The sequence below is a fragment of the Manis javanica genome, chromosome 12, assembly GCF_040802235.1.
Source record: "Manis javanica isolate MJ-LG chromosome 12, MJ_LKY, whole genome shotgun sequence".
Lineage (NCBI taxonomy): Eukaryota > Metazoa > Chordata > Mammalia > Pholidota > Manidae > Manis > Manis javanica.
In genome coordinates, this window is record NC_133167.1 from 2859899 (window position 1) to 2882267 (window position 22369).

Here is a 22369-nt window from a genome sequence, read left to right on the forward strand (position 1 = left end):
GCCTCGGGCTGCTGGCGACACTTTCAGCGGGCGTGTCTGTGACCGCAGCAAATGGCCTGCAGGCTGCCACAGAGTGGGGCATGGACAAACCACTGTAAAGTGGCCTCTACTTTAGAAACCCTGGTTGCATTCTTTAAAGAGAGAGGAGACAGAGATAAAGAAAGAAATATGCACATGTTCTGAAAGGAATGAATGACATTGACGTTACAGGAAGAATTAAGAAGTGGCTAGAATGCTTGGAATGTTCAAAAGAAACACAACCCCTGCTCACCGCACAGTGAGACACTTCAATGCCAGCTACACTAGCCCACTGCAGGAACCCTCCTTACCAGCCCTCCCTCATGTCCTCATGACCCCTGCTGCCCTCAGCGCCCCCTTTTGGCTGGAGGGGTTCCCCAGTGCTGTCCTCACAGCCTTGGTGAGGACAGCATCATGAACCTGAGCTCTAAGCTGGCTCCCTCTGGTCTGCTGCTCTGGCCTTCGCCCCTGAATAAAAGCAGCCCACACTGACTTGTTTCCATTGACAGGCAAGAATTTGCCCAAGGCTGTACCCTCTCTGCACCCTGCCTCCCACAGTGCCGACTGCCCACCCAGAGCTCTGACCCCGCTACTGCTGCCCGCGGGTTTTTTTTTTTACTCCGTGTCTAGCCAGCAGCAAAGACCCCTTGACATGGCCCAGACGGTGCGTGAGACTTTCCTACAATCCAGCGGGTCTCAAGGCTAATCAGCAAGCCTTATGCATACCACCGCCCAGCTAAACAAGTCCTTAAATTAGCCTTTAATACAAAGAAACAAATACATCCTCTAACTCTGAGTTAATGTCCCAGAGAGCTTACTAACAAATATGAGAAAAAATTTTAACGGTCTATTAAAAAAAATTCTTGGAAATCAGAGCTGCTTTCAAGATCAAATAGGCTAATAAACATCTCAAGGCAAGGGGTACACCCCCCTGGATCTACATTCACTTTACAGGCCACTTCAGTGTCAGTTAACCTAGGATTTACTTAATTAACAGAACTAAAATCAGGGGCGTAAAATTCATGCCAATACAAAACATGTCCATTCTTGAGAATCCCGGCATTTGCTGCTGTCCCCTAGATTTTTTTTTACTGTACTTCGGCTTCATACCTTTAATTCCTCTTTCAGCTTGACTACTTCTTCTCTGAGATCATCTCGTTCACTCCTTACGGAATCAAAGAACTCTTTCTGTCTCTCTAAAGCCTGAGTGTGCAGCAGAGCAAAGAGAGAGAAGATTCACCCAGGTAAGCAGACAGCTTAAGGAGCAGGAACAAGGCGGCGGTGGCTACTACGTAAAACACTGAAGAGTCAAGGCGTTAGACAGAACATGCTGAAGACACAAACAGAACGCAGGTGACAAGCCCCTCAGTTAGCTCACGCCAGCCAAGAAATGTCACAGTTCGTGCTCCCTGAAAGGCATGAACTGTGTGAAGGAGGCTATTTCATTTGCATCATTTTCTAGCTTGTCTGCGGCTTCGCAGCATTGAGGGAGGATGGACAGAAGGGATGGACCCACTTAAATGAAGTGTAAATGCAGAATATGAAGAATGCTTAAGAATCCCCAAGCAACAACTATTTTAGCAACTTTGACTATTTTTCTACATTGACTCTTGGGGTTTGTCACAGATAAACATAAAGTGGTCCTAAAGCACACACACACACACTCCCACAAAATCCTAAGTCAGTGTTGATAAGAACATCAAAGTCAAAGAAGGCACGATGTGCATGCACTGATGACGTGCGCAAACGTGTGGAGACCGTGAGCAGAGGTACATGTGGTGCCAGGGCCAGCAGTGTGAGCGCTGCAGCTTGGAGCCATCTGTCCTGAGGAAACACGGCTGTGCCTGTGAATGGGGGGCCTTTCTTCCCACTCATCACTCCCAAAGGCAGCTGGGCTGCCCCTTCCTTTCCTGTGGTGGGAGAAGGGCCCAAGGCCTCCCCAGGAAGATTTCAAGGTGGGAATACGTGGGGCACACACCTGCCATCTGCAGCCTCCTCAAACCCCTCTGAGTCCAGGCAAGGCCAGACAGGGACCCACAAGAGGGCTGAGCCTGTGCATGTAAGGCCTGCCACGGAGAGCCTTCCCGGCCCCTCCCTGTGCCACCAGGCCACTCCCAGTGGAGGTGGGGAGCCCGGTTACTGTGGACAAATGAGAATCTCCACGGCACATGTCAGCTTCAACAGCAGTTAATATCAACATGGGTAAGTGACTGTATTCACTGCATTTATTATTTCTGTGTCACATGGGGGTTGCATGCATACTCATACAAGCATTTGCGCGAACCAAAGATTCTAGAAGCACGAAATTTGCTAAACAGACTGCCCAGGTGAACGGGTTTTCAAACACTGGAGAGTCCTACCCCTATCTTTTTGTCTTTCCACTCTATCGTTTCCTGAAGATCAGAAATCTCCCTGATATAACCCGCCTGTTTCTGCTGCAGCTGTCGGATTTCCTGAAGAATACGAACAGATAGAAAGAAAGCAGATAAAGGATTAAACAGGAAGGAAAACTCCGGGGCTAGATAACCTGAGAGTTCTGGCCGTCAAGGGGCCAACAGACAACACGTGGAGAACCAGCCCTTTCTTTTCTCATGAATCCTGTGCTCACTTGGTCTCCCTCTCCTCCACAGCTGCAAGACGGGCCGGAGGAAACCCTGCCTAGGTGAGAGTCTGACTTGCAGGCACTGAAGTCATCATCAAATCGAAACCAGTCCTCTTTGCTGCTGTGGCAAATGACCACCCATCTGTTCTCTTGCAGTTCTGGGTAAAGGTCACAAGTCCAACGTGAGCCTTATGGGCGAATATCAGGTGTGGGCAGGGCTGGGTTCTTTTTGGGAGGTTCGGGGGAATCTATTTCCTCCCCTCTTTTGGTTTCTAGAGGCTGCCCACATCCCTTGGCTCGGGGCCCCTTCCTCACACTGCTCTGGCCTTTGTTTCCACCTGTTTCTGCCTGAGACCCCCCTGCCTCCCTCTTGTGAGGACCCTGAGATGACTTGGGATGACCCGGGACGATCTTCCCGTCTTCGTCCCATCTGTGGAGTCCCTTCTGCCGTGTAAGGTGGCACGTCCACAGGCTCCAGGACCAGGATGTGGATGGCTCTGGGGGGCTGCTGTATCTCCCAAGACAAACAACGTCAGCGAAGAGCGGGACTCCTCACAGTTCCCGAAGCCTGGGGCATCTGCCTCAACTCTCAGTTTTCCAGTCACTTCAGTAAGGAACCAACAAAATGCTTCCAAGGCACAAAAGAAAAAGAAAAACGGACCACCACCCACCTCGAGCATCTCTTCCCTTTGCTTCAGGGCCTCTTTCACCTCAGCAAACTGGAACCGCAGGACACTGTGCGCGTGCTGCTCCCTCTCGAATTCCTGCGGAGGAGGAGAGGAGCACGATGCAGCCGCGGCCACGGCTTCCGGTCCCGCCGGTTCATGTTCCCGTGACTCACACTCACCTCGGAACACAGCTCCTGTCACCAGGCCGTCAGCATTTCCAAGGCCTTTTTAACAACACAAACCCATTTCTCTGCAGTTTCTAGAAGACACCCCTATAATTTACTGTAAAATGAACCTGAGGAGCTGATGCACTTGACAGGTTTCTGATTTCTTTCCAGGTGAACAGTGGCTGAGGGAGGTCCCCCTCCAGGGTGCCTGCCGTGTCCACAGGGCTGTGTGCTGAGGGCCAGAGGCAGCTATGCAGAGGACTACATTCAAGTATGACAAGGAATACTCTTCGGGATGAAAAGGGGGATAAATATTGTCTACCCTGGCAAGCCTAGCTCATAACAGGGGACGGCTGACCCTGGACTCCAGGGCCTAAACAGGAGGAGGTTGGGGAAGCAAAGTCACTTGCCAACACAGAGCAGGTCTCCCAGCCCCACCCTGCCCGGTCACAGCAGCACACAGTCCCTAACGGCGGTTTGGTACCCCACTACCTGCCACTAGCTCAGGGGGCAGCGGGCACACCTTCCCTACATGTGTGGGCTTGGTTATTTCAGGAGGGAGCTGATGGGAGTTTCTCTTGTCTGCTCATCTACTTTCTGAAGATTGGGGATGACTGGTACCCCCTAGCTGGGACAAGGCCCTATTGGGCTTTGGTGGGTTCGTGGGCCCCAGCTTGGGACAATATTGCAGATGGCCCAGCTTCTCCGGGCTCAGACCTGGGAGTTCTTGGTAAGCTTCTCCTTTGTTTCAGAGTTCAGCTCTCAGGAGCTTCATGAATAAATACTTCTTTAGCTTCCAAGTCAAGCCCACCATAGCAGTCACAGGAGGCCTTTATGTACTTACTGGTACCTTGGTTTTTAACCCTTGCAATTTAGAGGATATAACTATTTTAAAAATAAAAAGATAATGAAACTTACAAATTAAATTTTCAGTTTATCTCAGCAATTCTGAAAAATCGGACAATATTCTAGGGTTTGATAAGCTAATTCTCAGAAATATGAAAAGTATCCCTTGCTCTGTATCTCACAAAGAATGTCTAAACCCAGCCTTCACCAAACAGCCCCTATCATTCATTTCAACATATGCTTATGCTCTTTGCTGATACCATAAATTTACACGTTAATTTCAGGTGTTTTTAAAGAAAGCTCAATAACACTCTATACTTCTCTGAGCTTAATGAAGGTATTGAACTGTTAAATGGAGTGTTTCTTTTCCCAATTGGTGGAAAATAAATGAATTTTCTTAAATCTTTGCTACTTCCAACTCTTTCTCTACAGTGTTAAGTGACAACAAAACAAAAATCAGGGGCTGTGTATCACTGGGAAGTGTGGACGTGCCCAATCATGCCTGCCCAAACATGGTGGCTTTCCGTAGGTGTGTTTGCCCATGGGCATGACTGTACCTTACATGCCAGACACAAATGTTCTCCTTGTAAAACGTCTCTAGTCAACATTTAAATTGTACGTATCAACATTTCAAGTTCCTTAGCAGAGAGCAAGATTTTCTTATTTCCAGACATTTGGGCTTCCTGGACAAGCAGAGGACCATTGTTGAAAGGAACCATTATACAGCTGACCTTAAACAACGAGGGGGTCAGAGACGCCAAACCCTGTGAAGTCGAAAATCCATGTGTAAGCTCTGACACCCCCAAAACTTAACTACTCATTGCCTACGGTTGACCAGAAGCTTTACTGTAACATAAACGGTAGATTAACACATCTTGTATGTTATACATATTATGTAATACATTCTTACAACAAAATAAGCTAGAAAAAATAAAACGTTTCACCGAATTGTCACAAATCTCCTAAACATTTTCCAATATATTCATGGAAAAAAAATCCACGTCAAGTGGACCTGCGTAGTTCAAACCTGTGCTGTTCAAGCGTCAACTGTATGTGTGTATATATGTGTATGTGTGTGTATATATACACAAACCACTATGTATATATGCATATATATGATATGTGATATACATCCACCATCCTTTCTCATACTAAAGCTCACTTTGTTTTTCTCTTCATACTGTCGCCTGGATTCGGCCAGCTGTTCTTCGAGCCCTAGCAGCGTGTCTTTCAGGGTATCGACCTGGTACATGAAATTTGTCTTTTCGTTGTCTAGCTGAGCGTTGGAAACCATAGCCTTCTTATATTTCTCTTCAACTTCTGCTAGTGAGTCCTGCAGAAATCAGGGCGTAGTTTTTATTTGTAGTAAGAAAACAAAAACAAAGATTAGTTTAGTATTCCTTAAAATAAAACAAAACAAGAAACTCAGCCTAAATTTTGACTTTTTTTCTTAGAACAAGTAAACCAGAATAAGAAACACATGGCAATTTCAAATGCACAGAAATTCCCCATTTTCAATTTGATCAGATTCTCATTGCTCAGAAAATTAGTTATGAACTGTGTCCAGGGATGAAAACAATTCACACAGTCATTGGGACAGGTCGATGGAGGGAGGGAAAAGGTTCAGGTCACGGGGCAGCAGAGTCCTGACCGCACGGTTCAGGAACCTGCTGTAGTGGGTTGCGCTGTTTGACAGGTCTCTGAAGTCACCACTTAAGGTCTGTGCCCAGGACTTGGGAAAGAGCCAGGACGTGATGGCAGGAGAGCCCAGCACAAGCTGCCGCTCACTCCTGTCTGTGCCTGTGAACAGGCGAGCAGTAAGTGGAATATCAGATTTTCAACCCACAGGAAAATTAAAGTCTTGCTGGGTAGGTGCTGGGAAGACAAAGGTCATTCCTTTTAAAGCACAGCCCAGGGGAGGCTTGCAGAGTAAACTCGGCCTTCCCACGGCTCACAGTCCTGCAGTCAGTACAGCAGCGCTTTGGCTCAGGGGACGGTGACTCTGGGCGAATGGAGAGAAGAGAATCTCTGGGGTGTGAGCCATCCAAAGCTAAGGGGAGGGGGGCACTGCGTGGCCAGGGGTGGCAGGGGTCACGAGGAAGGAGGCTTCACGGACACCTGCTGGTCTAGCCTGTACTAAAACCTGGGGCCAGTGATTCCCGGGCTGGTTCAGTGGCTCCCTTTACATGTGAGCTGAAAGCCAGTCATAATTCCCCCCTTTTCTAAAGACAGGTGACAAATATTAAAGTGATTAGTCATGTTACAACAAACACATCATCTGATACTGAACTCAGATTATTTTTTGGGTACTTTCCCGGGAACTGAAAAGAAAATAACAAGTTTGGCATCTATTGCTAGATCCACGATCTGCCGTAAGTGCCTAAGCAAAGACAGAGAACAGAGTCCCTGACTGTTCACTTTACCTTCAAGGGATGCAGCAACTACACTTCCTGGCTGGCACAAGGAATATGGTCCGTTCCATATTCTCTAAGTACTGTGTGTTTACTCAAATAAATCTGAGATGATGCACTGTACATTCAGACACTGCTTCAATTAGTAAAATTTTACAGTCTGCAAACAATTTGGCTATTTCACAGGCATAGCAATAAGAACTAATTTATTGGTAGACAGGAGATATTCTGAGAGGTAAATTAACTGAAGCATCATGTGTATGCAACTGCTACAGAAAGCTCAGAAAACAAAATCCTTCAAATGTATGGTGTGCTTCTGTGAGAAGTGAGAGACAGGGAGGGAGGGAGGGTGAGTATGAGACATGCATCAGAAAACACGTTAGTAACTTCTCCTGCTGAGGACTAGTTTCCAAGTCTTGGCTCCAGAGCGGCACCGGGGGATGGGACGTGTGCACACACCCGTGCAGACATTCCTGCCGTGGTGAGCTCTTCTCCAGCCTGGGGGCCTCTTTGGAGCGAGCATGCAGTTTTAATGTCCTCTTTAGGGGTTTTGAAAGTTAAGCTGGGTTAATATCATTGAGCCCATAAACTGGTACCTTCAGCTCTTTCAACCCCCGCATGTATTTGCCTTCTACATCCTGAATCTGGTCCTTTAACTCATTGAGTTCCTGGAGAAATGGCAAAAAAGGCAAATGATGTCAAGGGGAAAAGCTAACCAAGACCACAAAGAGGGATTCCCTAAAGCTTTTCCACTTTTGGGTAGTTTTCCCTTATTTGGACAACCTGAGCAGCAGTTTTCTTTTCACGTTTTTAAGTGCTAAAAGAAAAAGATAAATTTCAGTATTACAAAGATTAAAATTTGGGTGTGTCTCATAATTTCACACAATTTTATACGTTGAGGTATATACCTCATGATTTTGCATCGTTTTATAAAATAGGCAAAGAGCTTCTGGAAATGGAACAAGTTGTTTTACTCATCTTCACCAGTTCATTCGAGCTCTCTGGGCTTGTACTCTGCGCTAGATACAGTTCGATCCTAAAGACAGAAGCCGCAGAGCGTTGTTCCTGTGTCTACAGAGCTCTGAGTCTCTGCTGCCCCGCTCACCGCCTCGCTCTGGTGTCTGGCATGAGACAGACTCAGTAAGTGCTTGCTGAACAAATGAATGGTGCTCACACCTAAGAGCAGAGACGAATTATGGTTGCAGCAAGTCTACTTTGACGTACCAAAGGAATCAACAAGGAGCTGCAGGAGGCTGGGGGAGGCACGGGGCACATCCAGGAAGGGCCAAAAATCATTCTCACATAGTGCAGGAGTCAGGCGGCATCTGCAGGGGACCCACTCCCGCCGATGCCTAAATCCCTTCCCTGGCCTCCCGGCACACGGTCACCCAGCTGTTCAGACACCAGTGGCAGCCTCCCCTCTTAACCAGTTTTAATTATTGGAAAGCTCCTCCACAAATGAAGCCAAATCCAAACATTTACGTCCCCCTCTGACCTCGGCTCTGCTCACTAGAGACTCAAATTTTTAGTAGCTTAGCCTTCCTTTGGTGTCTCTTCTCGAGATGCAAGGCTCCCAGTTACTCTAACAAACAATACCGCACCTCTCACACCCCGAGCACTCCCACCTGCCTGGCCCTGTGCCGCCTGTTAGGATGTAACAATGTGTCATGTCTACATTCCAGTGCAAGAAGAAAGAATCTCCAAAATACAAGGCTGAGGTCTCCTCAGGCTTCCCACAAACAGAAGGGAAAGGGCACCTCCACCAGAGGTGGGGATTCTCCAGGGCAAGGTGGTGGGGAGAGAGCAGTGGGCGACCGGGGCCCAACACGTTCTAAGTACGGACACTGGATGTCCACACACGCTAGGCATGCAGAGGGCCAAGAGCCGCAGGGCAGCACAGCAGGGACGCTCACCACAGTGTGCCCAGAGAGCAGAGGGGCCGCAGAGGGCCAGCGCGGGTCTGCCTGTTCTGGGGGGGGTGGGCAGGGTCGGCTTCCCGCAGGAGACCGCAGCTGAGCTGGGTCTTGGTGTTTTAAGAACAGTGTATTTATGGGAGGCAGGGGAGACTGGACAAAGAAGAAAAATCAGGAACTTTATGGATTAAGTCTTTTTATATTGAAGGCTTATTTTCATCAAAGTTCCTCTAGGTCATCAGTTGGTAGAGAGCCTTACCTTGATTTCCCTAATGGATGCCTCGGTGTCAATGGAGATGGAGGTGTCCCCACTTCCCCTCCGAGAGGACGTCCCACCCAGGGAAGCCAGCGTGGCTGCAGACAGGCCGGACAGGCTCCGGGACCCCTAGAAGGTGCCAAGGACCAGAATGACCTCAGACAGACTGAAGTGACTGTACCCTTCCTTGAATTCAGTTTCCAAGTTGGAAAATCTTCAGTGGGATTACGGGGAGGAAGCCCACTGTGGGGGCCTGTGGATGATGCCTGGGAATTTGTCTGGATTAACCTTAAGCTCCACAGCTGGGCCCGTTGTAAATTCCTTTGTTCTGCAGAATTGCACACACATACTGGAAGTGACTCCTGGGGAAGTCCCTAAAGGATGCCACACCAACTGGTGGGCCACACGGAGGTGAACATCTTTATTAGAGATTGTGTAGCACGTTCTCTTGTCAGTTTCACCCAGAAAGTAGGCCCCCTGTGGTTTATACAATATAGTCTCCCAGAAATTCCTTACCTTCTCAGTGAAGTCTTTTTCTGGTCTCTCTTCAACCTATAGAGGAAAATGGACAGATATTGAAAAGCATCAGATAGATAACATGGATTTAGAGGGTTAAGAAAATAATAAAACATTAGCCTCTTTTGTTAGCTTAAAAACTGCTTTGCCAATGAGATTCTCCGATATGCTTCTGCCAGGCAGAGGGGACACAGCCATGACCCACGGGCAGCTCAGTGTGCCAGGCAGAACTTGGCTGTGTGGATTTCCAACTTGGACAATTTCCGCAGGAACATAATGACATCTAAGCAAAATACACACTGACCATGCACGGAAAGACCCTTAATAAGGGATGTGCCAATGAACTGCATGTGAAGGGGTTTATTTATAGGCCTCTACAGTTCTGTGGGTAGGTCTCAATGCAGCAGAGGCCAAAGTGCATCACATGAACCCACCCGCCAGTCACTGCAGTTAAAGTGTGCGGGCAGCCCAGGGCCTCGGCACCGGCTGCCGCTGGCTCGGTCTGTGAGAAAGGGAGAGCGTGGGGCCGACTGCAACTGTTTCCGTTCCTCACGCGTCACGGGGCCAATGTGAGCATTCTGGTTTCAGCATCCTGGGACTGACGCTTAGACGGGGGAAGCCGGTGCGTGCAGGCCGGTGAAGGTACAGGAGAATCTGCCAGGTGAGAAGTGGGACCCCAAGGACTTGGCTTTATACATCTTTCCTGTTTGGGCGTGTCCCTGAGGCCCCCAGAGCAGCCGACGGGGCCACAGAGGGTGCACCAGTGTTGGCTCCGAGAGACCCTGCACTATGCGGGTGTCTTGGGGTCGAGAGGCTGCGGCTGGCACGAGTTCTAGTTGTTTCTTTGCTCAGCATCCAGCAGAGGTCAGCTCCCTCTTCCTTTTTCCGGCACAGTGAGGGCTCCTTTCCACCGGCCCACTAGGAAGGTCATGGGCCGCAGGAAAAACCCATGCTCGGTGGTCCCGACTCTGGGAAAGCTGGCCGCTCCTAACGCTTTTCCCTTCGTGTCGCCAATCCCACCTCCGGTAGCTTGGGAATTCTTTAATCTCCTCGCCAGGGGGTCCCCTGCAGATGCGTGTGACAAGTGAAGATCACGTCTCTGCCGCAGCAGACCTGGTGGGTGCCCTGCGGCCACTGTGCGTGCAGGTATCACAGATGGTCCAGATTACAGGCTGGGAGATGTGCGTGGCAGGGTCCAAGGCCACGGCGGGGCGGCTCGCAATGCGTACGCTGCCAGCACAGTGCTGTGTGCAGGAGAGCACAGGTGCAGGTGATCTGTAAGGATGGCCACTCCTGTCTTGTGCCCACCCAGGCCCTCGCTGGCTGGATGCCCCTGCCCTCACAATCCTGTCCCTAACCAGGAAGCTCACTAACGGCCACTCTCTCTCTCTCCTCCAAACTCCTCACACCTTCAACTTTCTCTCCAAGGGCAGGATCCCTGAAGCAATTTCTAAAATTACAGCAGTGTGACAGCCAATCAGCCAACCCAGAGGCCCGATGGAACCCTACAAAACACTCCATTAATCCCATGGAAGGCAAATGCAAAACCAGCTCTTAACTCAGGAGAGCCACACTCAAAGATCTTCTGCTCCACCGATCCGAGGTTAGCCCTGAGGTCTGGCTCCCAGGGCCGCCACATCGCATGTGTGCCCGACTGCAATGGATACTTGACTCGCCAGTCCTTCGGGCACCAGCTAGGAGCCCGTGGAAAGCAACACAGGGGCACAGAGCGGTCGCAGTCCCCGAGCTCCCACTAGATGGCGGCCTGTGCGAGCTCAGGGCGGCACCAGGCACTGCACCCACTTTAAATCAAGCCCCACCCCGTCACCTAAACAAAGGAACAGGTAACCCGGACGGTGTGTTTAACTTTGACAAAAAGCATAGCACTTTCTCTCCGAAAATAACATACGAGGAACGGGATAGATGGAAGGATGTTTGAACACCACTGTGGCTGCTGAAGGACACGGTTGAGAACCCCGTGGCGTGGACACAGAGCAGCGTGAGGCACATGTGCTCCCGAGGCTCTGGCCCACCAGCACGGGACCCGCCCCAGCCACTGGACCTCTGTGAACGTCAGCCTCCTCATCTGTGACAGGACAAGTGTGCCACATTAAGCAGCTTGTTGGCTTTATTACTCTTACTTCCTGAGCAATACTAAACATTTTAGGTCAATGTGAAAACGCAGTAGTAACAGGTTTATGAAATATGCCAGTATTTTATAAGCACAATTGAGTATATGCAAAGACATCTTTTAAAATCTACTGAAAACGATCAATTCTAAAAACTTGTCTGTGAAATTTTGTGTTATGGCAACTCTTCCTTTAAAAAAAAATGCTTACAAGTAAAATATTAAATATTTTATTACTTCCAATCTTCTAACATCATGTCTAGATGAGTTTACTGTCTCAGCTCACTGAATGTGATGCCAAGCTTCAAATCCCAGATTTCCTGTATCGCCAGAGGCTTGCCCACCTTCCTAGAGACAGGATACACCCTGTGGGTATGGAGACCCCTCCCCACCTCCCCCGCAGAGGGGCTGGGCACAAAGAAACTTTACCCTGCTGTGTCCCTCACCCCCAGCCACACAGCCCCAGGCCCTGGGTGGGAAATGGGATCAGAGGCAGTCACTGCACGGTCCCTCTCAGGAAACAAAGTGACAACAGTGAACAATGCTCAGAAAACACCCATTTTAAAGGTAATTTTCCTTCAAATATATAAATTGCAGCGGAGTCTACGATTTGAGTGGAAAATTTTGGTTTTAAATACTACTGACATTATCCTGAAAGACTTGTCCTTGAGTTCTCGTATTCATAATTCAAGACCTGTTTTCCCACCTGGTCCCTGCCAGCCCCCACGTCCTCAGGCAACATAAACCATGGTTCACTACAGCCTCTTATTTTTCCAGCTCAAATGGGCCGGATGCACGGTCCATCACTCACGTTCCCTCTGCGTACACACAGGCAACATGTGCTGCCTCCACTCCGGATGCTCCTGACGGACGTCTCAGAAACACAGCAGCCTCCCTGGTTTCCTGGTGGTGACCCACGGGCGTGGGCTTTCCCGGTGGGGCCCCCGCCTGGCTGTGCGCTTCAGGCCTGCATGGCCAGCCCTCCCGACTCCAGCTCTCTGGGAGCCTCCTGCCTCTCCCCTGGAGCCTGTGTTGCTGACCTTTAAATCGCATGGGCACCCATTTGCTGAGTGTCCATCTCCCCATGTGTGTCTGTGAGGGCTGGAACAGGTCCATTTGCTCATCACTGTGGCCCAGAACACTCTAGATGCTCAATTAGCACTGGCTGAATGAATGGACTACAACTTCCTCAAGGGCACCCTGGACTTGAGAGCATGAAGCTCACCCACGGAGTGAGAGCCAGAAAGCCCCGTCCCACTGAGATGGGCAGGCATTTCTCTGCTTTCCCCCAGGGCTGGGGCCTTTGGCAGCTGAGGCTGCTCTGAGCTCAGCCTTCCCTCCACATCCAGAGCCCTCCAGGGCTGCCCCCACCCCACAGCACATGTCCCTCCCTATCCTCTCTCATACTGCTCCCTGATGAACCACCAGGCTAGGGGGCACTTCCCACATGCCACGATGCCCGGATAACTCACAGAGGAGAACTTAACAGTGCCTGCTTCTTCAGTTGTCTTATTTCTTAAGGGTGTCATCACCCCAGCTCTCCAGGTAAAGCTCAGGAAGTTTACGTGCCTGGCCAGAGATCCCCAGCCTGGAGCCGGAGCTGGGACGTCTGACCTGGGCTTGTAACTCCCTGTTCCCTTCCTGCTCTGTGCTGCTGAGGGGCCAGGCTGCTGGGTCACTGGCCCCCATGGCCTCTCCCTGGCTCTGCCCCTCCCCTCCCCCCCATGCAGGAGGACCAGGGGTCCCAGCACAACTTTCCTGACTCTTTTCTGGTCAACAAGGCCCAATATGGCCATCAACACTCTGCTGGCCTAGCAAGCCCCAAGCACAGCACCCACAGCAGCCACCCCGGAGGCAGAAACAGAAATGGTGCAGACTCCATGTAAGACGACGGTGAGTTCTGGAGCTCGCAGAACAGGGCTGGCTCAGCCCCATCCTCCGGAAACTCTGAAGGTACCCGGATCGCTGCTTGTGTTCCACTCGAGATGCTCAACAGCCACTAATCGTGTCCTGGGGAACTGCCCTGTGTGTCACAGAGATGCCTCTGCTGTTCTGGGGACCACATACAGGCATCTTCAGCTTTGAGGACCCCACTCATACAAGGTGTCCCGATGGGTGGGAAGACGGCCTGTGTCACACAGCCTGAGGAATGCCGACCTTTACTCACTACATGTGTCAACAGCACAACCAACTGACCTTTGTCAAAGAGCAGGTGACACAGGGAAGACACGATTGAAACTGATTATCCATAATAAATTGAAAATCAGTTCAAATACCTGCTTGTCTTGTACACTGGGCTCTTTGCCCACCTTCCATTCAGAACTCAGCAGGAAGTTAATATGTGAGCACAGTGGTAAGTCTCTTCAGCTATAAACTCAGAGAATTAAAAGAGAGCTTTAGAGCTGGCAAAGCTCCAAGTCCTCCACCCAGTGCATTTTTCCCACAATGGCACCTGGAGAAAAGTGGTATCCTTGAGGGTGGGGGAGCTCTGGGTCTGGAGGCACCTGGGCCCCAGACCTCGCCAGGCTCCGCCTACTGTCATGAGACCCCAGGCACACTGGGTGCCCTTAGGCATGCCTCTGGCTGTAGTCATCCCTAAGCCATGGGATGGAAGTAAAGTTTTCACAAATTTAGAGGCACATGACAAGGAAATATGTATCTCATTTCAACCTCTTCAGTCTAAGTGACTAGCCTGAGCCTTGTCCCTCTGTGACTTCATCATGTGCATGAATAAACCCAAAGATGCCCAACAACCACGGGCCTCACAATTCCACGCTTCACTTGAGCCATGCGGGCAGGCGACTAGGGGGTTTGGGAGCCTCTGAGAGTCAGGCCTTCCGTCAGTTGTGGATACTTGTATTTCTCTCCAGAAAGTGAGTGTGAGTGTTATTTGTAAGGAAGAGTGACATAAATTGATTTATGGAAAAGCTTTATGAAGGAAAAGCTTTATTCCTGGTCCTAAGGTTTCACGGAGATTAGCCGCTGAACTCAGGACTACCACACTGCAGGGGACATGCGATCAACAGCCCAGACTGAAAGGGAGGCATGGCTAGGCCGGGGGCTGACCGCCCTGAAAGGCATTCATTCGTTCACAGACTCTGCGCTCTGGTCCTTTACGTGACACCCTTAAGAAGCAACTTGTTGAAAACCAAAGTCACGTGACACTGAACGGAACATCTTAATATTCTTGCTGCTGGTCCTGCATGGAGCGGTGAGCCCCGGCCCTTGCAGGGAATCTGTCACCAAGGTCCGCTGCACACGCCTGGGACAGCTCAGGACACGGCTCTTCCATCCTCTTTACTGTTGGTCTCCCAGCTGGGGGGCTCACATGGGCTGAGGGTGGGTGGGCGCCTCAGAAGTGCACCAGCAAGTGTCTGCACCTTACGAGGAGGGGGCAGTCTCATCTGCACAGAGACCAGCTCTCCTGTTCTAGTACACGCACACCACCATCTATCTCTGGCTTCCTGCCCCCGCAAAGTGTAAATGACGGACAGCAACATGTTCCTCCTGTCAGCAGAACACCAGTGCAAGCCCAGGGATGAGTGGCTCCGGCCCTGGCCTCGGAGTCTGGGCAGGGGCACTGAGGCTGCTCTACTCAGCAATACAGGCTCCGGGTCCAGGGATCCCTTCATTTGCTTCCTTAGAAAAGGATGATACTTGCTTTTGGCATGAAACCCCACGGCTTTAAAAGACAGTATGGAATTTAAAAAACAAACATCACTAGCACCTAACACAGGCACCCGTACACGCGGGAAATCTCAGCTCCACTGCCTCCTACTTGATTACCAGAACACGTGCCACATCCTGAGCACCAACGCGTCTAACAGTGGCGCCGGGTACCTAAGTCACAAAGCACACTCGAGCTTCTCTGCAGCTGGGGATGGAGGCAAGACCCCTACCGGCCCTGCTCTGCTTTCCTGAGCCCAGGGGCACCGCTGGCCTTGGGGCCACCCTCCCTCCTTCAGGGCACGTGCGCATCGCCGGACACAGCCCCCTCCTGCACCCTTCCCTGCCACTGTACCTGTCCCCTGTCACCACCCCATCCTCATAACCTGGGCAGCCCTGACCTGCAAAACCTCTGCTGTTAAAAGAATGTGTAGAAGGCATCCTTACGCAAGCCTCAAGTTTCCTACTGAAATGGCAAAAACACAGAATACCAAGACCTAAAGGACGGGGACTAGACAGATGGTAGGGCCATTGATTTTCCAAAGCAAAAGTTGCGTCGTCATGCTGAGGGACAAGCAGGAGTGAAACAAACACACATACTGAACAATTCAAGAAGCAGTGGGGGACTGGGGAGCCCCATGGCATTTACAAAATGGCAGAGGTCAATCCTTCTGATCTTTCATCACTACAAACCCACACCCAGTAGGCACGGCCACCCTGTCCTCCGCCTCCCATACTGAGTTTCCGTCTTCCTGGTAAGACCCCAACTCCAAGTGCCATTAACAGTTCCTTATAGGGCCCTTCAGAAATTCCACAGTGCAGGTCTGACATCCCCAATTAGTGCTATTCTATTGGGAGGTGGCAGAAGGACAGGCGAGCGGCGCGGGCAGGGGCACACTCACCACTGGGCTGGCCCGCGCCGAGCTGGCTCTGGAGGAGGCGCGCGAGCTGGAGTTCGGGTGGCCGCTGGGCTCCGAGGGCTGCCCGCACAGCCCGCCGCCAGGACGCGCAGACAGAAACAAAGGGACAGGGTCAGCAAAGGTGCGATGGGGCAGAGCCACCCAACCGCGCTCCAGGGAGACGGAGAGGTCAGCCACGTGCAAGGCAGAGGAGGGAGGTCAGCGTGGAGCACAGGTGCCCCTGGGAAAGGCGGACCATGCCTTTCACAGCTGCAAAGAAACGCCCACTAAGAATTTTTAGAGATTGAACATAACATCCAAAGAACACAGAATTTTTGGTTAGTAGGAGCAAAGGAACAGAGAGCATCTCCTCAGGTTGGGTGTGCGGCCATGGCTGGCTATGTACAGAAACCACCTCATCGTGTGGAGATGACTGCTTGTGAGAACACGAGCTGCCCTCCAATCCAGCGCAGAATGTGAAGAGCCCATCAAGTCGCATGGCTTTTTGGCAATGGAAGAGCCTGCTTTCTCTACTATTTTTCCAAGTGGAAACAAAGTCAGGCACGGCTCTTTTTAAGTGTGAGATGACCTCGTCTGGCTGCATGTACAGTTGCATCCATCGGGTCTATCCATCTATGTAAACCTTCTCTCTTCTGGTAAAGGAAAACTCCAGCAACCGATTTATCTGGAAGTACGCCCTCCGAACTTTGGTTTGTATTCAGTTGTTTTGTTCTGGTCCCAGATACATTTTCAGGCCTTTTTTTTTTTTCTTTTTAAATCATCTTACTTCTCTCTTGAGGCAGGCAGTGTGCAGGAAGGGAGGAAGGGAGGCAGGATTTGAACCCTGTTCAGGATCACAGGCCTTGAGCAGACTACGGCACGGCCTGAGGACTGTTCTCCGAGGGGCCTGCGGGGCCGCACGGGAAGCATGGAGGCCACGGGGCTTCAAGGGCGCTCATGACTCTCGCTTTGAACACTGTGGCCAAGTTTGCCTGTTTTTCTACAACAGGATTCCCCCGAGGGCAGGGTCCGTGTCTATTTTGTTCCTTGCTGAATTCCCTGTGACCAGAGGAAGGGACACCTCATGTACACAGTGCACACTCAAGAAATACTTGTTGAATGAGTGACTCCAGCTTTAGACTATAAATAGCCTTGTCAAGATGAGCAAGTCTCCTATCTGTACTCATCCCTGTTCTTGATAGTCGCTGAACATTCACACTTCCCTGTAAGACGCTGTTTCTGATGCACAGATGACCCAGCTGCTCATACAAGGCACACAGGAATCACTGCCACATATGGCATATACAGGAAATTACGAGTCTCACCGTTTAGCTTTACTGTCCAAAATAAAACACAAAATACCTAATGCCAGCATTTTATGGCAGAAGAATTTCACCTCTTGGTTCACTGATACAAGAGAGAGGTGAACTGCATCCTGTAGACAAACCCTACTGTTTTCTAGGCCATTCACTGTCTGGCTTTCAGTGCAGCGAGCGACACAATGGGCGGTTGAGAGTGGAGCTCCTCGCCGGCCCAAGTTTCCCAATTCCTTGTCAAAAACGGCTCTGACCACCCGACCTGACCACGCAGAAAACAGCAAGTCTGAAGTCTGTATTACCCAGGTCCACCTTTGGGGGAGCTTCAGCTTGGGAGTTAGCATGGTTTTTTTGGGGCTGACGCTGGGTGGAGAGGTTGGAGTCCCTGCCCAGGCCCCAATCCTATGACTGTGAGATCTTGGCCAAGTCACCGAGCTCGTCATCTGTGACTGGAATGAAGGACACTGGCCATGCAGGGGTGCGGAGGGTTACACCAGAGGATGCCCACTGGCTGGGCTCGTCCCTGCTTTCACTTTCTGCTAGAAACAACTTCCCTGCCTCCTGGACCAGCCGTCACTGGGGGTGACAACCGCTTCCCAGCGTGATCAACAACTGAGGAGGTCACTTAACTAAATAATGGGATGGAGCATATAAAATCAAAAGTTTTCAAAATCAAAATAGTTATACCTAACTGTTTAATCTCACTTAACCACTTATTTGTAATTAAGCTGCTTAATAGTAAACACACTGTAGTTGAGGCTAACTTCTTGGGAGAGTCGGGAGGTTTCAGAGGCTGGGTGCGCTGGAGATGGGGATGAGTTTTCCTGAGAGGGACCAGGGACCAGGCCTGCCCCTGCAGCCTGGACTCGGAGATCGCGGCAGAGGGTCCCTCTGGCTGTGTCCTACACTGAGGGACAGGACAGGACCCGAGCCGCAGCCTCCTCACAACCGGCCTGCCCATTTGTCAGTGGTCGCGAGCAAAAGCTGGAGGGAGAGCCTGACACAGCCACACTGGTGAGCGGGGGAAACCTGGTGCAGACACAGAGGCAACGTCAAGGCTGGGAAAGATGGCAAACAACGGAGCTCGGTGAACCTTCCCTCCCACTCCGCCTGCTAATTTGCTGCCAAATATGTCTTTTGAAGGATTTTATCTTGGTTCAATTTGTTCAATTTAATTCGACAAACACAGGCTGAGCTCCTGCGTGGGAGCATGGTGTCAGGTGGGGAGAATTCTTTCCCTCCCCCTGCGTGGCTTGCCATCAGGGACCTGCGGCCCTGTTCCAGGCATCTGTGCTGCCAGGAAGGGAAGACCTTTCATTTTCTTAACTCCCCTAAAGCCATGACTTGCAGGCTAGTCCTACAGGAGGCTGCAGACACAGAAAGAGCAGCCATCGCGGCCGGGGGTGGGGAAGGGGGAGCCATCAGCAGTGCCCACTGGCTGCCTCCTGAGGGTCAAGCTCGGATGAGCAGCTACTCCAAGTCCGCCCACCAAGGTGACATTCAGGGAATCTGAGACATACATCCCACAGGGCTTTGGAACTCCCACTTCAGCCACCCAGAAAACCACCTAGTGCTGGGGAAACACTTGTTCTCTTAATGAATTAGTATGCTGTCTCTTCTACGATCAAAGAAACTTAATTAGTTGCTTTTATCTGCCACATATAGACCAGAACTATTAATTTAAAAGCAAAATTATAAAAGCACTTTAAACTATTTCTTAGCCAACCATCATATTTCATGTGGGCGTTGGAAGAGTTTTTATAGGATTTGTGGGGGATCCTAGGCATGCAGACGCATCAGCCACCGGCAAGTACTCAGTTGGACTGACAGTCTTTCAACTGGTCTGCAGAACATGCAGATTAGCTTCCTCACTTTCATATACGGACCCACGTTTCCATCCTGTCCACCTTTATCGCTCATTTGCTCACTCATTTTCTCATTCAACAAGTATTTTTTGTGCAGCTACTATACTTCTGTGGTGAGAGCTGAGCCTACCATTTCAAATCCTTTGAAGAGGTGGAAAGACAATAGAATTTAAAAAGGGAAATTACCATCTAGATTGGTAAGGAAGAAGTCAAACTGTCCCTGTTTGCAGATGACATGATATTATACATAAAAAACCCTAAAGAATCCACTCCAAACTACTAGAACTAATATCTGAATTCAGCAAAGTTACAGGATACAAAATTAATACACAGAAATCTGTTGCATTCCTATATACTAACGATGAGCTAGCAGAAAGAGAAATCAGGAAAACAATTCCATTCACAATTGTATCAAAAAGAATAAAATACCTAGGAATAAACCTAACCAAGGAAGTGAAAGACCTATACCCTGAAAACTACAGGACACTCTTATGAGAAATTAAAGAGGACACTAATGGAAATTCATCCCATGCTCTTGGGTAGGAAGAATTAATATTGTTGAAAGGGCCATCCTGTCTAAAGCAATCTACACATTCAATGCAATCCCTATCAAAATATCGGCAGCATTCTTCAATGAACTGGAACAAATAGTCCTATAATTCATATGGAACCACAAAAGACCCCAAATAGCCAAAGCAATCCTGAGAAGGAAGAATAAAGCAGGGGGGATCTCGCTTCCTAACTTCAAGCTCTACTACAAAGCCACAGTAATCAAGACAATTTGGTACTGTCATAAGAACAGACCCATAGACCAGTGGAACAGAATAGAGAGTCCAGATATTAACTCAAGCATATATGGTCAATTAATATAGGATAAAGGAGCTATGGATATACAATGGGGAAATGACAGCCTCTTCAACAGCTGCTGTTGGCAAAACTGGACAGCTACATGTAAGAGAATGAAACTGGATCACTGTCTAACTCCACACATGAAAGTAAACTCAAAATGGATCAAAGACCTGAATGTAAGTCATGAAACCATAAAACTCTTAGATGAAAACATAGGCAAAACTCTCTTGAATATAAACACGAGCAACTTCTTCATGAACATATCTCCCTGAGCAAGGGAAACAAAAGCAAAAATGAACAAGTGGGACTATATCAAACTAAAAACCTTCTGCATAGCAAAGGACACCATCAGTAGAACTAAAAGGCATCCTACAGTATGGGAGAATATATTCATAAATGACAGATCCGATAAGGGGCTGACATCCAAAATATATAAAGAGTTCACATGCCTCAACAAACAAAAAGCAAATAATCCAATTGAAAAATGGGCAGAGGACCCGAAAAGACACTTCTCCAAAGAAAAAATTCAGATGGCCATCAGACACATGAAAAGATGCTCCACATCACTAATCATCAGAGAAATATAAATTAAAACCACAATGAGATATCACCTCACACCAATTAGGATGGCCAATATCCAAAAGACAAACAACAAATGTTGGCAAGGATGTGGAGTAAGGGGAGCCCTCCTACACTGCTGGTGGGAATGTAAATTAGTTCAACCACTGTGGAAAGCAGTATGGTGGGTCCTCAAAAAACTAAAAATAGAAATACATTTGACCCAGGAATTCCACTCCTAGGATTCACCTCAAGAATGCAGGAGCCCAGTTTCAAAAAGATACATGCATCCCTATGTTTATTGCAGCACTATTTACAATAGCCAAGAAATGGAAGCAACCTAAGTGTCCATCAGTAGGTGAATGGATAAAGACGATGTGGTACATATACACAATGGAGTATTATTCAGCCATAAGAAAAAAGCAGGTCCTACCATTTGCAACAACATGGATGGAGCTAGAGGGTATTATGCTCAGTGAAATAAGCCAAGGAAGGAGAAAGACAAATACCAAATGATTTCACTCAGCTGTGGAGCAAAAATGGAAGGAACAAAACAGCAACAGAGTCACAGAACCCAAGAATGGACTAACAGTTACCAAAGGGAAAGGTAAGGGTGGGCAGGAAGAGAGGGAGAAGGGGAATAAGGGGCAGTATGATTAACACATATAATGTAGGGGGGGCACAGGGAAGGCAGCACAGCACAGAGAAGACAGGTAGTGACTCTACAGCATCTTACCACGCTGATGGACAGTGACTGTAATGGGCTATGTGGGGGGGACTTGATAATGGGGGGAATTTAGTAACCACAATGTTGCTCATGTGATTGTATATTAATGATGCCCCCCCCCCAAAAAAAGTTAAAAGGCACTTTTGAAGGAAGTGAAACATGGAAAAAAATTTCAAATTTCCAAAAGACAGATTAAATAAACTGTGCTAGTTATAAAAAAAAAAAAATTACATATGGGTGATATTCTGAGTCTTTAAATGTGCTCATCTTCCTCTCTTATCCAGAAGTGAAAATAATTTCTGGGCTGTTGAATTCTTTTTCTTCCTTTTGTTATTTCAAGACCATGTTGTTACTGGTTAGTATTGTCAGCACACTGCAGGGAAAGAGCCGATGCAACTCAGTTAAGGTTAGTCTCCCTCTGACCTCACAGCAAGCCCGTGAGTGCGCTCATTAAACTAACAACGAAAGGCTTTGTAAATCACACTCTCCACAACATTTAGGTGGAAAACCGAGATGAGACAGTGCTTCCTCCCTGTCACTCCGGTTAGTTATCTTCCACACTGGAACCGTGCCCAGCGAGCCACCCCAGAATCATGCAGCAGAGGGAGAAAATCTGGGAACCACAGGAAGTGCCTCACAGTGTGGGAACCGCAGGCACGGCCCCATCGAGCCCCACCGAGACTGCTGTCATCGAACACAGACGCCTGCGAGGAAAACAGACTGTCAGCACAATGCGCCTTCCTCTCTCCGTCGGCACCCGGAAACCGTTAAAACGTAAGCGCAGGAAGATCGACACGTGCCAGGAACAGGTCCTGAACTCAACCCAATGTAAAGCATGCAGGGAAAGCTCAAAACCGCCTTCACAGGCTGTGCGGCCAAACAAGGACGTGCTAAATTCGGAGAGGTTTCAGTTGCTGGCATGCAGCATGATCTCTGGCAGATCCTTTAAATCCACTATTCTGAA

The 22369-nt window shown here is 49.3% G+C and overlaps 1 protein-coding gene across 50 annotated transcripts in view; it reads right to left on the minus strand.

Moving 5' to 3' along the window:
• The window catches only part of LRRFIP1 (LRR binding FLII interacting protein 1), a 131090-nt gene that overhangs the window by 16596 nt on the left and 92125 nt on the right, over positions 1 to 22369 (minus strand). For 21 of the 50 annotated variants that reach the window (XM_037009698.2, XM_037009704.2, XM_037009703.2 and 18 more), the window contains 9 exons: positions 22044 to 22109; positions 16094 to 16171; positions 9398 to 9433; positions 8885 to 9010; positions 7309 to 7380; positions 5464 to 5634; positions 3292 to 3384; positions 2379 to 2471; positions 1129 to 1221 (listed from right to left, as the gene is read on the minus strand). In XM_037009698.2, the coding sequence (XP_036865593.2) occupies positions 1129 to 1221; positions 2379 to 2471; positions 3292 to 3384; positions 5464 to 5634; positions 7309 to 7380; positions 8885 to 9010; positions 9398 to 9433; positions 16094 to 16171; positions 22044 to 22109 (828 nt within the window). The remainder of the gene's footprint in view (positions 1 to 1128; positions 1222 to 2378; positions 2472 to 3291; positions 3385 to 5463; positions 5635 to 7308; positions 7381 to 8884; positions 9011 to 9397; positions 9434 to 16093; positions 16172 to 22043; positions 22110 to 22369) is intronic. The other 29 variants (XM_037009662.2, XM_073217914.1, XM_037009687.2 and 26 more) reach the window with 10 other exon arrangements.